This window comes from Pleurodeles waltl, chromosome 1_1, assembly GCF_031143425.1.
Source record: "Pleurodeles waltl isolate 20211129_DDA chromosome 1_1, aPleWal1.hap1.20221129, whole genome shotgun sequence".
Lineage (NCBI taxonomy): Eukaryota > Metazoa > Chordata > Amphibia > Caudata > Salamandridae > Pleurodeles > Pleurodeles waltl.
In genome coordinates, this window is record NC_090436.1 from 220,397,629 (window position 1) to 220,413,806 (window position 16,178).

Here is a 16,178-nt window from a genome sequence, read left to right on the forward strand (position 1 = left end):
TGACTCAGTTTGACTTTCAAAGTAGAAGTGGCAACGTATCTATGTAAATATTTTTTTGGCCTGACAGCACAAATGAGGTCTTGCAAAAAAAGATTTAGTTCTGTAACATATGCACAAAAACAAGCAGCTATCTCAAAGGAAAACACAAACAAAACTTGCATCATTTGCATTATTTATATTTACCCGTAAACTGTTTGTAGCCTCTGCCTTCTGCCTTTATTATTTCTGAGCTACCTGGGCGTCCCAAGAAAGATTGCAATTTCTCCTGAAAAGTATGTGCGGGTGTCAGCTTTGGCGGTAACTGCATTTCTACACTGTTTAACCTAAAACAATTGAATTTTACAGTAAGGAGCATTGTCATTTTTATTTCAAAATGGGTAAATTATTAGAAGACACTCCAAAAGAGGCAAAACAAAATTAACTTATACACGTTATTTATGAGGTCACTCGTAAAGATATAAGCAGTTATTCTGGCACACCTGTGGTAATCCTTATTTTGGTGTTATTCAAAAAGAATTTGGGCTGACTGTAGCAACTGCTCAGGAATGATAGTACAACAGAGAACATGTGAGGAGAAGTAGTCTATTCCAAGTGCCCCAGCCAGAGCCTCTTCAGCTCACTTCCAACTGTCATCTCTTCACCTCACCAACCAACATTCTAGAACTCCTCATGGGGGAAGATTCCACTACCAACAATGTAAGAGGAAGTGAGGGGGATATCACACACCTCCCCCATAATAATTAGAGGAAAAGAATCAATCATGGTAACAACTAAACAACAAGGAAAGATTATAAATAATTATCTACATATATATATTAGAATATGATATATATTAGAATATGATTAAGAAAGAATCAAAACAAACACAGAAGTGCACAGCTTTGGTTATAACAGAGATATCCAAAAACATTTAAGCTGCATAAACATATGGCGAAGATGCCTAGTAGATAAAACACAAAGTGACTCAGATAAATAATGCTATTAGGTAACAGCCTTTCATAAATTTGGGAGGGTAAGAAGGGCGCATATCCATTGTGCGTATAGTTTTTCTGGCATGTGGTTCGTCGTCATTGGCTCTTGTTACTGGGTTGTTTTCACGACTTTGAAATAGTCTTTACTACAGTTTTTTTCTTCGGGTTGCATCAAATTTCTATCACTTATATATCTTTCATGAAGCTTAGCTACTAGTGCTAAGCTCCAAATTCTGCCATCCTGAGTTTTTATTGTATTGTGAAAACATGGGACTGTCTTCATGTGTTTGGTGAATTTTTACCACTGGATGCACCATGTGGGAAATTTGATCCTTACCCACTCTCCTACCTTGAATTCCCTTTCTTTAGTGTAATGTTCCCTATCATATCTTCTTTCCTTGCACATTGTCATTTGAATTCTCTCTGCCTCCAGGTTTGTCTTATGCTGGTATCAATCCAACCCTTCTGCCACTTCATCCACCTAGGCACTAATTTAGAATTAGGTCTTCTTCCTCTTAATAGTTCAGAGGGCATTCTGTTACTGATCTGGTGGGGAGTCAAACAAAAAGGTCTGTTATCTCCTCAATACTTCTTCTATTCAGTTAATACCACAAGGTTTGGCCAACTGAAACCCTTCTTTTAATATCTTATTAACCTTTCTACAACTCCGTTGGTTTCTGGGTGGTATAGTGCACAAGGCGTTGTGCTATCCCACTGTTCTTCAGATATTCTTCCGTGTCTTTGGAACAGAACTGGACACAATTGTTAGACAGAATGGAGGTAGGTAATCCCTCTCTACTGAAAGTATCTTTTAAGAAGAAAATTAGTTACTTACCTGTAACTGCAGTTCTCCAGTATTGGTATCTTTCATAGATTCACATGCTTGAATCATCCCGTCGTCGAGGTGGGAGCCTCATGGTAAATTTAAATACATAAAGCAGTAAGTCAGTAAAAGTAAAAGTAAAACCAGTAGGCCCCAGTAGGCCTCATAGGGTATTTTACAGTCTATCCACTTTGTTTTGTGAAAAGACCCAAACTTCCGTATCAACCAATCAGGATTCAGCCCCTCCCAAACACTCCCAACAGAGGCTGAATTCCCTCAGATTTTCTAGTAGGAGTGTGAAGTTTAATATCTGTATAATAGGGGAGCCTCTGAGGGGAGGTGGGTGGGTCGCATGTGAATCTATGAAAGATACCAATACTGGAGAACTGCAGTTACAGGTAAGTAACTAATTTTCTTCTCCAGTATTGGATCTTTCATAGATTCACATGCTTGAATCAGAATAACGAGCAGTAATGTCTTCTTAATTAGTAAATTACATTGACTGTAATTTTATCGTAATTTTTTAAGTGATGTGACTCACCTTAGTTCAGCTTTATACATCCACGTATATATCTATATATAAACACATATATATATATATATATATATATATATATATATATACACATATCTATATATTTATCCATAGATATCTGAATAGAAGAGCAATAAAAAGCTGTGTGGCAGAAAGTCCTGACACAATCTGTTTTGTTATTATTTTGAAGACACCGACATGTTAACACAATATAACAAAGCGAATAATCTGAAGCACATGATTAGAGTAAAACACACTGTGATATAAAATTAGATATTAACGAGACTGATATTGGGATCTGTATTGTTGGTATCCACCTCGAAAGGAGTAATTACCTCTACCCCTTGCTCAACGAAAAGGTTGTTTTTTATATTGCAGGGTACCTAGGGAATTTGCCGTATCGGTATCCGTCTTGATCGCCTGCAACAGGTCGTCGACATGTTTACCAAACAAACTTTCTCCATCAAAAGGCATGTCGAGAACACGACTCTGGACTTCTGGTCTGAATGAAGTAGCCTTAAGCCATCCTTGCCTGCGCAGGACTGCTGCGCCAGCTAATTGTCTGAAGCCAGTGAGAGAAATGTCTATTGCGCGGTCTATAATCTCCGTGGAGACCCTTTCTCCCTCCTGCAAGACCCTTTTTGCTTCCACCTTGACGTCTTCTGGCAGTAGATCTAAAAAGGCAGACATGTCTGCCCACATCTGGCGATCGTACCTTCCCAGGATGGCGAGGGAGTTAGCTGCCTTAACTGTGACTGCTGCAACAGAGGAGAATTTCTTGCCGATATTGTCTAATCTCCTTCCTTCCTTGTCTGGGGGAGACGCTATAGGTGCGGAGGGGTTTTTGGAACATCTCTGAGCCGCCTGTGATATAACAGAGTCAAGTTTCGGCTGTGAGACTAGACAGGCCGGAGAATCATCTGGGGCCTTGTACTTTTTCTCCAGTCTTGGCATTTGTGAAGGCACTGTTGTCGGATTTTTCATTGCCTTCAAACCCTCCTGCCATAAGAAATCTACAATGGGTATGGCTCTTACAGATCTCTTCGATGGCTCTTTGAAGTCGTACAAAAATCATTCGGTTTCATGAGAAACAATTGCAAGGCCAAAATGTTTTGCCGCTCTCTCTATTAAATTATGGAAACCTCCTATGTCCTCTGGAGGAGAATCTACTGGACCTGCTGGCGGTGGAGATGGTGTGGGGACAAGATAATCATCCCATTCACTAGCCGCCGAATCTCTTAGCTCACCCTCTTCCCTTTCGTCGTCTGACGAGGGGTGAGCTTCCAGAGTTTGGCTAGTTACAGGTATGCTAGCCTGTGGTGTTTCCGAAAGATTAGTAGTCTGAGTTTGCCGAGGTGTCTGGTAGCTCTCAGGTCTAGGTGGCGTGGACTGAGTTGATGGTGGAAACCTTTTATAGTAGTCATTCAACATATATTGTAGATCTGCTACTAGTGTGCTAGGCATAGCGAGGGGCGATGGTTGTTCTGCCTGTGGATAAGATGTTGAGGCATAACTAGGCTGGTAATGCTGATCCTCCTCCTCATCAAACTCTTGGCATTTGACATTGAGTTGGGACAGGCTACTAGCTGCCCCAAACATTCCGTCGTTTTGAGAGTATGCATCATCGTCATCACCATCTAAAAGATGTTGTGGTGGATATGGCAACACTTTACTTGGTGAGGTATGCATTGGCAGAATATTAGACGCCTTGTCCCCCATGTTAATAAGTGAAAGGGGTAAGAATCTGGTGGAGTCTTCCTGATGATATGAGGAATGGTGCGGCGAAGTATCCAGGTAGGTGGATGGCTTATACACTGTTAGTGCTGTGGACGATATGATCGTCGACGGTTCCCTCGTCGACGGATCTCTCGTCGACGGGCCCTTTATAGACGACGGTCGTTTCGCCGACATATCTTCTGTAGGTGCCGTCGTCGGCAGTGCCTTTTTAAACCTCATTGAGAGGTGCTTCGTAGATGGGAGTGCCCTGGTTGATTGGTGAACCCAGGAGGCCTCCGCCGTCGACGATGTGGTTGCCGACGAAGCTTTCTTAAAAAATGTTGCCGTAATTATCGTCGTTGACGATAACGGCGGAGACGTCATAATCATCGGCGAGACCGGTGTTGTGAACGTCGACGATACTGTAGTAGCTGTTACCGTCGACACCATCGTCGACGGTTGGTTTTTCCCCAAAGAGACTTTTTCTGGCTCTTTTTGTGGTGATAGAGACAGGGATGCCTTTTTTTAGGTGCTTTTTCGATGCAAAGGCGTAGTAGGTTCTGAATGAACCTTTTTTGGCAAATGTTTCAATGTCTCTGAGTGGGAAACATCCTTTTTTGCCTCAGTAGAGACTTGTTTTGTCTTTTTGGGCACCTTCCTTGGTGGTTCATCAGACCCTCTACTTCTCTCACCTGTTTCTTTTCTGAGGGCAAGAAGTCTGTGATGACGCTTCGCTGTCGTCTGAGGAAGGATGTTCTATGGCTTTCTGTTTTTGCAGCCATAAGAGAAGTCTACCCTCATGGTCTTTGAGAGTTTTTTGACTAAAGGTGCGACAGATTTTGCAGTCTCTCACCTTGTGGTCTGGATGGAGGCAGTAGATACACTTCTTGTGGGGGTCATCAACATGCAGTCTCTTCTTCCCACAATTGTCACAGTCTCTGAACAGACCCTTCTTTGTCTTTTCAGACATGGTAAAGCTGTGGAGCTAGTTTCCTGAGAGAAAACAATTTTCAGTCAGAAATAAGGAAAAAACTGAGCAGAGCTCAGGGAGACTCCCTTCACACGACGTGCGGTAGAAAATCTGAGGGAATTCAGCCTCTGTTGGGAGTGTTTGGGAGGGGCTGAATCCTGATTGGTTGATACGGAAGTTTGGGTCTTTTCACAAAACAAAGTGGATAGACTGTAAAATACCCTATGAGGCCTACTGGGGCCTACTGGTTTTACTTTTACTGACTTACTGCTTTATGTATTTAAATTTACCGTGAGGCTTCCACCTCGACGACGGGGATGATTCAAGCATGTGAATCTATGAAAGATCCAATACTGGAGAAATTAATAATTTTCTTAGTGCCGATATCAGAAGTTATCTTTATCTCACGCCAGATAGAGCATAGGCCCTTCAATACTATTATGTATGAAGGATATACATCATATGGCAATGGCACAACAAAGCTGGTAGCTAATTCTGTCAAGGGTGCCTCCTGGGGATGGCGAAGAACCCTTGGTGGTTTTCTTGTTAGTATACTTTATCGCAGTTGTTACACCTGGAGGAATCTCTATTATTTCTATTTTCTAGGTCACTTCTGGCCACCAAAAGTCAAGTCTCAATCTTTCTTTTGTTTTGGGTATACCAGAATGCCCTTCATGTGCTAAATGAATTGTATTTCTGCTTATGTCTTCAGGTGGGATTAATTTGGTACCTCTAAACAAACAGTTATTAACCACAGCCAGTTCATCTCTAATCATCCAGAAATGATCTAATCACATTTCTACCCTCATCCCCTCTAGTCCATTCAACCTTTAGCATATTTTCTATTTTCCCAAGAATTTTGTCTTTGAGCATTCCCTCCATTAATGGATGTTCAGAAATGCCACCACTGTAATCTTCATATTCACTCTTTTTTTCCAGTATCAGTCATTTTTACCTCTATCAATCTAGATAGCCAATCTGCTGTACTGTTTTTAACCCCTAGAAGATATTCTATATTAAAAGTGAGCTCTTGTAACGTAACAATTGATTTCCTAATGTGGCTAAGTTCCTTTTTTGCTCACTTTATGTCCTAAACAGGTAATGCCTTCCTGCCAAAATCTGCATTTTGTGTATTTTACTGTTAACCCATGTTCACTGAAATGTTTTGTATCATCTACTGTCTTCCATCATGGTGTGCCTCATTCTCTCCACTTATCTAAACTTTGTACTGATAACACAAAACACCAGGTATGGATCCTAACAAGAATGACATTATGCTCTGAAATACTGATGCTGCTGAAACAAGCCCGAATGGCATATATTTACATGTAAAAGATCCTAATAGTGATATGAATGCCGTTCACTCTTGTAACTCAGGGTGTAACCTTACCTAGTGTTAAGCAGAGGTAAGATCAAGTGTTGTAGATTTTTGCATCTGCTATGGTGGCTGATATCTTAGAAATGTTGGGTAATGGAAAACGATCACCAACCTTCTTGCTAAGGACCCTTAAACCACTACATAATGATGCTTTGATCAGACTTCCAGGCTACTACAACTGGTGCAAGCCATTCAGTTGCCTCTACAGGCTCTATGATGATAAATTTATACAACCTAGATAATTCTTCTCTGACAGCACTTAGCATGCACATGGGTAACCTCTTGACTTTTGAAGCTACGGGGACTGTACCTTTCCTCAACTTGATTTAGTGTATGTAAATGTTTAGGCAACTGAGCTTCTCGCTAAAACATGGAAATTCCCTTTCAAAACATATGTTTTCCTGTATCGGTTGAATGTGAACTTGAGGACTGGCATTGGGATCAAAGTATTTGTATTGGCCAATCTAGAATATTATCCTCTCTCAGAAACATACACCTCTGTTTTTTAACTCAATCTTCCCTATCGCTAAAGACGTTTCTCACACTAGTGTTGTAGCTTCTATAAGATGCTGCCTAATGACCTCTTTTTCCATATTTGTTCCATGTGGTTTTTAATGCAGGACACTCTTTGGAGTTTGCGATGTGCCCTTCTTTATCACATCAAAAACATCTTCCTTTAAAACTTATTTTCACTGCTTTTGCTTAGTTCTATATGTTTCTTTAACAACACTTACTACATCTTTGTCCTCTGTATTTTTATTTCCTTTATCTTGTTTTATTTCTTTGACACACATTAACGTGTGATCCTTTTATTTGGCAACAATTAATACTTTTCTCAAAAGGGATCATCTGTTAACCACAACTCCTCTCTTAATCTATCAATATTACACGTGAGAAGAAATTGATCTCTTATTTCATTGTTTGCTGGACTAAACTTTCATGTAGCAGCAGCCAGCTTCCTTAATGCTGAAACAAAATCTTCAACAGATTCAGCTTCCTTTTGTGACTTTTTACCAATGTGGCAACTCTCTAATATTCTGCTAATGCATGGTAAAAATACATGGTAAGTTGTTTCATACGTATTTCAAATACATTGAGCACTCTTGCATCTTCTTTATTCAATTCTGGGTCTGACAGCACTTCTCAAACCCCACTTGATCACGAAACTCAAGTGTACTTTAACAGTAGACCGTCTGATGATGAACAGTTTACACACAATGTATAGTTGTTCAACCTTCTTCTTTACCATAAATAAAAAGGACCATTAATGAGTGATATCTTCATTTAGGATGGCGAGTATTTTGGTGTAGGATGTTCAACGGTGTAAATGTTGTTGGTGGTACTTTGGCAAGGTGACGGAAACAAAGGTGTTAATGATGTAGAAAAAAAACAGACTCCCCATTGAGTGAGATGCCAATCTGTACTGCAGAGATGCAACTGCACACAAAATACTACTTACCTGTAACAATTGGCCAACCTTGTTAGTCCTGGGGTTTCACATGCTCCGCACACTCCTGCCATTTGGGTTGGGCTTGGAATGTTACAAGTTGTTTTTCTTTAAAGAAGGGTTTCAATTTCAAGGTGACTCCCATGAAAACGACAACGCAGTCGGACATAAACTATACTTTAGATTGTGTTTTCCCCCTTCCTCCACAAAGGGTAGGGATATGTTGAGATACAAAGCCTTACAAGGTCTGTGTATTGGGAACGGAACAGTGAATAACTAAAATAAGTAATAAGATAGAGTCATTGACAAAAGGTATTCTGTCAGCTTGAATCCTGGGAGGCGGGTAGAGGAGCATGTGGGAAGAGTGCATGTTAATCTACAGCACTGCAATGGGATCATAAAAGATATCATTTTCTGTGTGCAGTATGTGCTGCTGTAGATCACATGCTATGAATAATGAAAACCAGTACCCAATTAAAGCAGTGTCTCTTGGCTAGCATAACACAATGTGTAGTTATAAACTGCACATTCACCTCAATGGTAACTTGGCTCTGAACAATATATGTTTATTGTTATCCACCTTAAGTGTTACTCATTTTATTAACCTCATAAGGATGAAAAGCTGAGTGGACCTATTGAGATGTGAACCTGTGAGCATGAGATCAAAAATAAGTCTCTAGTGGATTTATTAGTCCCCTGAATCACCACAATGTCTACATTGAAGTGCACTAAAGCTACCAGTGCAGTGTGAGGTGCATATGTGGAAAGTAGTCCAAGCAACAGCCCTACATATATCAGCTAGTAACAAGCAAATGACAACGAGTGCCACGTTCACACCACATAAGGAATCAATGGTAGTTGGGGAAAAGCAGACGTAAATAACCCTGAACAACTTATCCGTATGACAATGCCAAGGGTCATGGGTGTGGGTACTTGAAGGCAGAGTTTAAGCATTTTGGGGGGTGTGTAGGGGGCAAGCTTATCTACTGTAGTGGTCCACAAAAGTGAGAGTATTGGTTGAAAACCTGTGAGTTCATCTGTCATGCATGAATTTCCAGGAGTCACAATCCCAGACAGACCAATGACACTGCCAAACTATGTATTAGAATTGGAATTAGTTTTTTTTGTCACACACAGCGAAACAGAAAGAAATAGGAATAGGGAGCAATGGCAAATTAATATCAAGCAAGAGTAAAGAGGCGTTACCGCATAAAAAACATATTCACACCAGTATACAGGCTGTGGTATAGGACAGGCTTCAAAATAGTAATTAGTTTCAAACTGTAACTTGCTCTGCAATCAGCATAATAAAGGGAGAGGTTGAGTCATCATACAGTGTCTGGAGAGACCTTTGAAAGTTTACTGTGAATCCCAATGCATGAAATGTCTGGAGACAAGTTGCAGTATCAAAAGACGCTTGGTGAAAAGACGGTGCTTTTATCAGCTAGTTGTCGAGATAAGGGACAACTTCAAGGCCCTTTTGACGTAAGTAACCCGTCATTGGAGCCAAACATTCTGTAAATATCTGGGGTGCAGACCTAACATCATACCGTAGCACTTTTACTGATAATGACTGCCGGCTACTGTGAACCTGAGAAACTTTCGATGCTTGGGATGTACGGGAATATGGAAGTAACCATCTTGGAGATCAAGTGTTGTCATGAAATCTTCGTGGTTGAGAAGATTGAGAATCTCCTGGAGAGTAATAATATGAAAAATATTGATTGAAAAATATAGATTTTTGAAGAACTTGTTGGGTGTTCAGAGATCAAGAACGGGACGCCATTCTACTTATTTCCTGAGGATCAGGAAAAAGACAAGAATAGAAACCCCTTCCTCTTTGCGGAGAGGGAACCTTTCTATGGCACCTTTGGCCAACATAGTCAAAGCTTCCTTGCGGAGAAGAATGAGGTAAGAAGGCAGGGATTGTGTTGGTAGTTTCTGAGGTGGAATTTTGGTGAGCTCCAGGGTGTGTTTGTATTTGCTCTTCCACTGGGTTTTGCATCTCAAAATAATGACTGCTACTTGATGGCATTCCACAGAGGAAGTAACTGGCACTAAAAGGTTGTCATTGCTTCCTTGTGTCGTCTCTGGTCAAAGCGGTTTGCTTTCTACCAGGCTGCTTGGAGTAAGCTGCTGATGGTGGGGCGCTATTGGTTTGCCCCTGTTGACAGCCTGGATGCAGAGGCTGTTGGAAGGAAGGATATGGCATGTCCAAGATCTTTGTTTGCACTTCTGGACAGAATGTAGTAGCCTTTAACCAGCCCTATTGTCTGAGAACCGCTGAGCCTGCCAAATGCAGGAAATCAACAGAGGCGATATCCATTTCACAATCAACGATCTCAGATGCTGACCTTTCCTCCTCCCGCAAAATCTTTCTGACCTCTACTCTCTTGTCCTCTGACAAAAACTCTAAGTACGTGGTGATGTTAGACTACATCTGGTAATCATATCTGCCGAGAATTGCCAGGGAGTTAGTTGATTGGACAGAGGCTGCCATAGTGGAGAATCTTTTCCCAATATTGTCCAGTTGTCAGCCTTCCTTGTCAGGGGGAGTGGTTATCACAGCAGCTGTATTTTTTGATCGGCATTGAGCTGCTTGGGAAATTACCAGATCCGGTTTTGGATGCCCTATGAGACAAGCTGGCGATCCTTCTGGTGCTTTGTAGTTTTTTTATCAATGTGCAAGAGTACCACTGCTACCATAGCTGGAGTTTTCATTATTTTGAGTCCATCCTCCCATATATAATCTATGATTGGAATTGCTTGTACCGAATTCCTGGCCTGTTCTTTAAAATCATACAGGAAGCAATCAGATTGCTTTATTGTTATCGGTAAGCAAAACCATGTTGTTGCACTTTCCATGAGTGTTGAATCAGCCAATATCCTCAGGTGCAGAATCAAATAGTTGAGGTGCCAGAGGGGAAGGTTTTGGAATAGGATACTCTTCCCACTCATTTGTAATAGGTCATGAGTCACAAATGTCACCTTCTTCTCTGTCTTAGTCACCTCCTGAGACGAAGTTGATGTCAGGTGATCCCCGAGGCATAGCAACTGGTATTCTTGGCGTCATACTCAGAGTCGGGGGCATCACTCGCCACAGTGATTGAGCACCAGGAGGAGGCGGTTCAAGGGTAGTCTGCACTCCTGCCAGTGTTTGGAAACGTCTAAAATAATCATGAATCATACCCTGTAGGTCTTGAACCAGGGAAGGGAATGAGACTAATCCACACAGACTGCCTTGATACACAAGCTCATAATATTCTTCTTTATGTTCATGGTATTTGAGAAGCAGTTCTGATGGGCTTTGGGCTGTACCAAAGGGACACTGATCACTGTCATCCAAATCATCCGCATCAAGCAAGTGGCTCAGTGGAAAAGGGGACACCATGCTAAGCGACGTAATTTCTGGGGGCAGTACCAAAGGTATAGATTGCAGCCTCTTTGATGACGTAGTCAATGGAGGGGTAGAAAGAGATTTGGAAACTACTCCCTCTATTTGTAAAGATGTTGGTCTCGTTGACAGTATCGTTGGTAATGCCGTTGATGTGGATTGTCCTTCTTCAATTGATGACACACTCATTGATGGTGTGGGCTTCGTCGACAGTATGGCTCTTTGTCGACAATGTGGTCTTCATTGATGGTGGGGTTTTCGACGACGGTAGTGTCAATGTTGTAATCATTGTTGACGTCGATGATGTGGTTGTCGTCACTGACGCAGTAGTTGTTTTTGACAAAGTAGTCATCGGCAAGCTGGTCATCGACGGAGACACAGGAATCATCCTAACTTTCATCGTTGTCGACGGGGATTTTAATGACGATGCATCTGTCAGTTTTTTTTATTTTTCTTCACTGGCTCAGAAGAGGATTTTAGAGGTTTGATAGATACTACCACAGAGGGAGTGGTAGGCTCAGATGTGGATTCTGTGCCAGTTCTTCCCTCACAAGAGGAGTCTTTAGACAATAGATGATGCGTCTTTTTGAAGGCTTTTTTATGTCCTTGAGGTGACCCATGTTGTGACCTCTCTGTCTTCCTAGATCTTGGTTGAGAAATAATAGAAGTTTCAATATCCTCCTCTTCAGATATGACCAGAGTCTTTCTTTTTAGCTTTCAAAGCCAAAGCAAAAGACATCCTTCTCTATCCTTAAGTTTCAATGTAGAAAAGGTTCTGCAAATTTTGCAGTCTTTTACCTGGTGGACCGGGTGAAAGCAATAAATACATTCTGTGTGTAGATTCTCTGAATGCAGCCTCTTCTTGCCACAGGTCCCACAAGGCCAAAATAATCCCTTTCATCACTTCTGACATACTGGAACACTACTGGAAGTATTCCAGTAGAAACTGTGAAGAAAACTGAGCAGACCTAAGGGAAACTCCCTGTCACACGTCATGTGGTAAAAAAAATCTGAGGGAAGATGCCTCTGTGGGGAGTGTTCTAAAGGGTGCTGTCGCCTGAGTGGTCATTCTTCAACCTTGGTCCTTTTTTGTTTAAAAGGACATAGATAGGCTATTAAACTGAAGTTTAAATTCCCTTTACAGCCTATCACACTGATATATACTGCTTACTATGATACTGTGGGACTCCCAATTCGGGGAATGATTCAAGCATGTGGATTTATGAAATATACCCCAGTACTGGAGAACATATCATTCATCACTAAGTAATTCAGAGACAAACATTTTTTCATTCACAAACATGCAAGTTATCGAAACACGGTAGCAGTTGGTCTGCTATTCTGTTTTCCAAGAAGATGACACCATTTTGAACATTTCTTGTTTGGATTTATTTATCTTTTTGGACTTTGTTGTTGTTAGTGAATGAACTCTTCATTACTATTGAAAGTTTGGTTTGTTCCTGCTGCCACACTGCTTTATTAGGTTTGTGTTTTAAGAATTTAAATTTCTGATATGAAACCAGCATGCATTTAGAGACATTTGTTTTAATATTAGGAGCAGCAGATGACAGAAAAACCCATGCTGAGATAGATGAGATATTTTGACAGGTATTTAAATAAAGCTAGCTGCTATACAATTCTATTTGAATATTGTAGTCAGACTAATTATAAGGAAGTTTACCTTGGTTTTGTGTATTTGTTACAGCTTCCAAAGTGGTAGCCAGTGAGCTGTACCGTATGAACTACAATCAGAAGCACATCAGAATCCGCTACACTGCCATTTAATTTCCCAAATTTCCCCTACCCCCCCAGGTGTCCTCTAGTACATTTGTGTATTCCGAGTGGACTGTAGGAAACTCGGGCAGAAGAGTAAGGGTATTTACATTTTTCCAAAATACTCCAGTGGAGACAAATCAGGTAAGAACAGTGACACCTGGTGTCATGTGGAAAGTAGATGAGCAAAATCCCTGTCCACTATGAGAAGGCACTCCACTAACAAGTGAACCTGATGAATGACCAACCAATGCAAACCAGCTTGACCTATCTTAGACAACTGTGGAGAATGTGTGCACATCTTTTTTTGTATGTATACATGGTTGTCAAATTGTCTGATGGAATCATTATCACTTTGTTGTGGAGTCTAACTATATCGCAGGGAGCTCTAGCACACTGATGTGGAGGAGATGCTCCTATGGTGGAAAATGAACCTTAATGATGAGGCTGTCCATGTGGCCTCTCCAACCTGCAGGGGAAGAGTCTATGCCGGTCACCTGTGGCTGTGGGTTATGGAACTATCTGCCTAGAAAGTAGTTGCCTCCCATTCATCATTGTAGTTTGTGCCACGAGCTCCACCAAAACTAGATCCTCTCAGCATCGAGTCACTTTTGACCATTGTCCGGCAAAACATGTGGACGATGCATGTGCAACTTTGTGTTCAGGGCTACAGCAATATTACACCACCATCCCCAACAGGTTCACTATCATTCTCAATGTCAAGAGGACACAACAACTGGTAAAGACTTGCCTCGTCTCCGGTTTCAGCCAGCCATCCAGTTATGGAAACACCTAAACCTGGCTGCAACGCAAATGTCTTGCCACTACTGCTAGGCACTTTGAAACCTTGTTGGACTGCGGTGACTCTAAAAGAAAGGCCTCTGAATTAGTAATGTGTTTTAATTACCACAAGCCTCTGGTACCAATAACAAGCCTGGCATTTGGATGATGTGGAAGTACGCATTCTTAAGATGAAGTGTTGCCATTTAGCACTCTTTTGTCAGAAGAAGAATAATGTTCTAAAGTTTGTCATTTGAAGCAGCTGCATGTGATATAGTGGCTAAGCACTCAAAGATCCATGATTGTGTGCAGGGATTTTCTATTTTGGGAATCGGAAAACACAAGGAGAACACCCCCTGTCCAAGCTAGTACTGGCACTACATTGCACCATTGAGAATGAAACTTTGCATCTCTAAACAAGAGTTTGTGGTAGTTTTTGCTGATTTTGTCAGAGGAGGGCGGGGGCTTTGAAAAGATTGTTACATTTCAAACAATATATGAGGGAAGTGATGTTAAAAACACTCTCATCCAAGGTTACAGATTCTCAATACAAATAAACAACCTCAGCCTTTCCCAGGGGAGTGGCCAAGTTGTGCACTGAGCTCGTAATATTTCTTGAGGTTAAGCTCACAACAGGAATTAATTTTATGTGAAATACTGTCCAAGCTTGGCTTCTGTGCACTTCTGCCAAAAGTTATTCGTGCACGGCGTAGCTCAGGTCCCCAGCACTCTATCCTGCGACGCACAGCTCCGTGAGTTGTTCTCTGGTGGTATGGGATCCTCTTGTGTAGTGCTGCAACGACCGCACTTTGCAACTTCATTGTCCCTGTGTCCTTGGACTCCTGCGGGTGCTGCCTGGTCTTCTGAGGGCTCTCTGAAGTGCTGAGAGCCCCCTCTGTCTCCTCAGTCTGAGTCGAGACCCCCAGGTCCCTCCTGGGCCGGGCAGCATCTCTTTGACGCAAAACGCTTTCTTACATGAACCAAGGCTTGTTGGTGGAATCCAGCGATGAAAACAGCCTGCATCCAACGACTCAACGTGGGACATTTCTTGAACCCAGCAGGAACCCGCAGCTGTCTTCTCTGGTGCATTCCTGAACTTTTCTTCTAACTGGAGAATCCAATTTTGCACCTTCATCCAGGTTGGCAGGGGCTCCTTTTCTTCTTGGACTCTTTATTGACTTCAGGACTTGGTCTCCTCTCTCCATAGGTCTTCAGATCCAGGAATCCATCGTTGGTTTCTTGCAGTCTTGCTTGTTCTTGCATAATACTTTACCTCGACTTCTAGTGTGTTCTGAGGAAAATTTCTGGACTTTACTCCTGTTTTCCTGGGCTCTGGGGTGGGATATTTTACTTAACTTTGGTATTTTCTTACACTTCCAGCGCTCATCTACAAACTACACTTGCCTAGGGGGGAAACCGACATTCGCATTCCACTATTTTAGTATATGGTTTGTGTTGCCCCTAGGCCCATTGCAATCTTTTGTATTTTTCACTGTTTGCACTATTTTATGACTATTTACTTACCTGATTTTGGTTACTAGTGTATATATTGTGTATAATACTTACCTCCAGAAGGAGTATTGCCTCTAAGATACTTTTGGCCTTGTGTCACTAAAATAAAGTAACTTTATTTTTGGCAACACTGAAGATTGTGTTTTATTGTGTATAAGTACTGTGTGAGTATAGTGATATTGCAAGAGCTTTGCATGTCTCCTAGTTCAGCCTTGGCTGCTCTGCTACAGCTACCTCTAGACAGCCTTAGCTTCTAGACAGCCTATGCTGCTGGCACTGCCTACATTTCACCAAGGTGGATCACTGGACCTGGTATAAGGTGTAAGTACCTCTGGTACCCACTACAAGCCAGGCCAGCTTCTCACAGTAGAGACATATTCTAGTTGCAGTTTATTTCCCATAGTTCTCAGTCTGGATCCAGAGCATTGTCTTCGATCACTATCCTTGCGTGCCATCAGGTGGCATTGGTCAACTCCATGTCTGTCACTGGCGTCGTAGTCACGCGTCGTATATAGGCACCACCCCGGCACACTGACGTCAAATTAGTTTCACGACTTTCCACACCAGAAGCACGGAGCTATGAAGAACACTGACTCTGGTGCGCCAGATCTAGGGCTCTAAAAGGGAAGTCCCTGTCACTAGAAATCATTTTGCACAGCGGGGAGGACTGGTTGGGTCAGTAAGGAATCTGTAACTAGAATATGTCTTGACCAGATAATTTGTTACCAAAGGTAAATAACCTGTTCATCTGATAGAAACTTCTAGTTGCAGATTCCTTACCCCAGAATAGATATACCAGCACCAAGATCATACAAGGAAGTCCTGCAGGACCAAGCAGGAAAAGTACCCGTCCTCTACAGACCTGACTGTCCAGGCAGT

General features: G+C 41.8%; 1 protein-coding gene across 6 annotated transcripts in view; it reads right to left on the minus strand.

Annotated features, from left to right (window-relative positions):
- CPLANE1 (ciliogenesis and planar polarity effector complex subunit 1) overlaps window positions 1-16,178 on the minus strand; it is a 1,992,329-nt gene that overhangs the window by 1,375,332 nt on the left and 600,819 nt on the right. For all 6 annotated transcript variants that reach the window (XM_069221234.1, XM_069221235.1, XM_069221236.1 and 3 more), the window contains one exon: window positions 184-323. In XM_069221234.1, coding sequence (XP_069077335.1) covers window positions 184-323 — 140 coding nt within the window. The remainder of the gene's footprint in view (window positions 1-183; window positions 324-16,178) is intronic.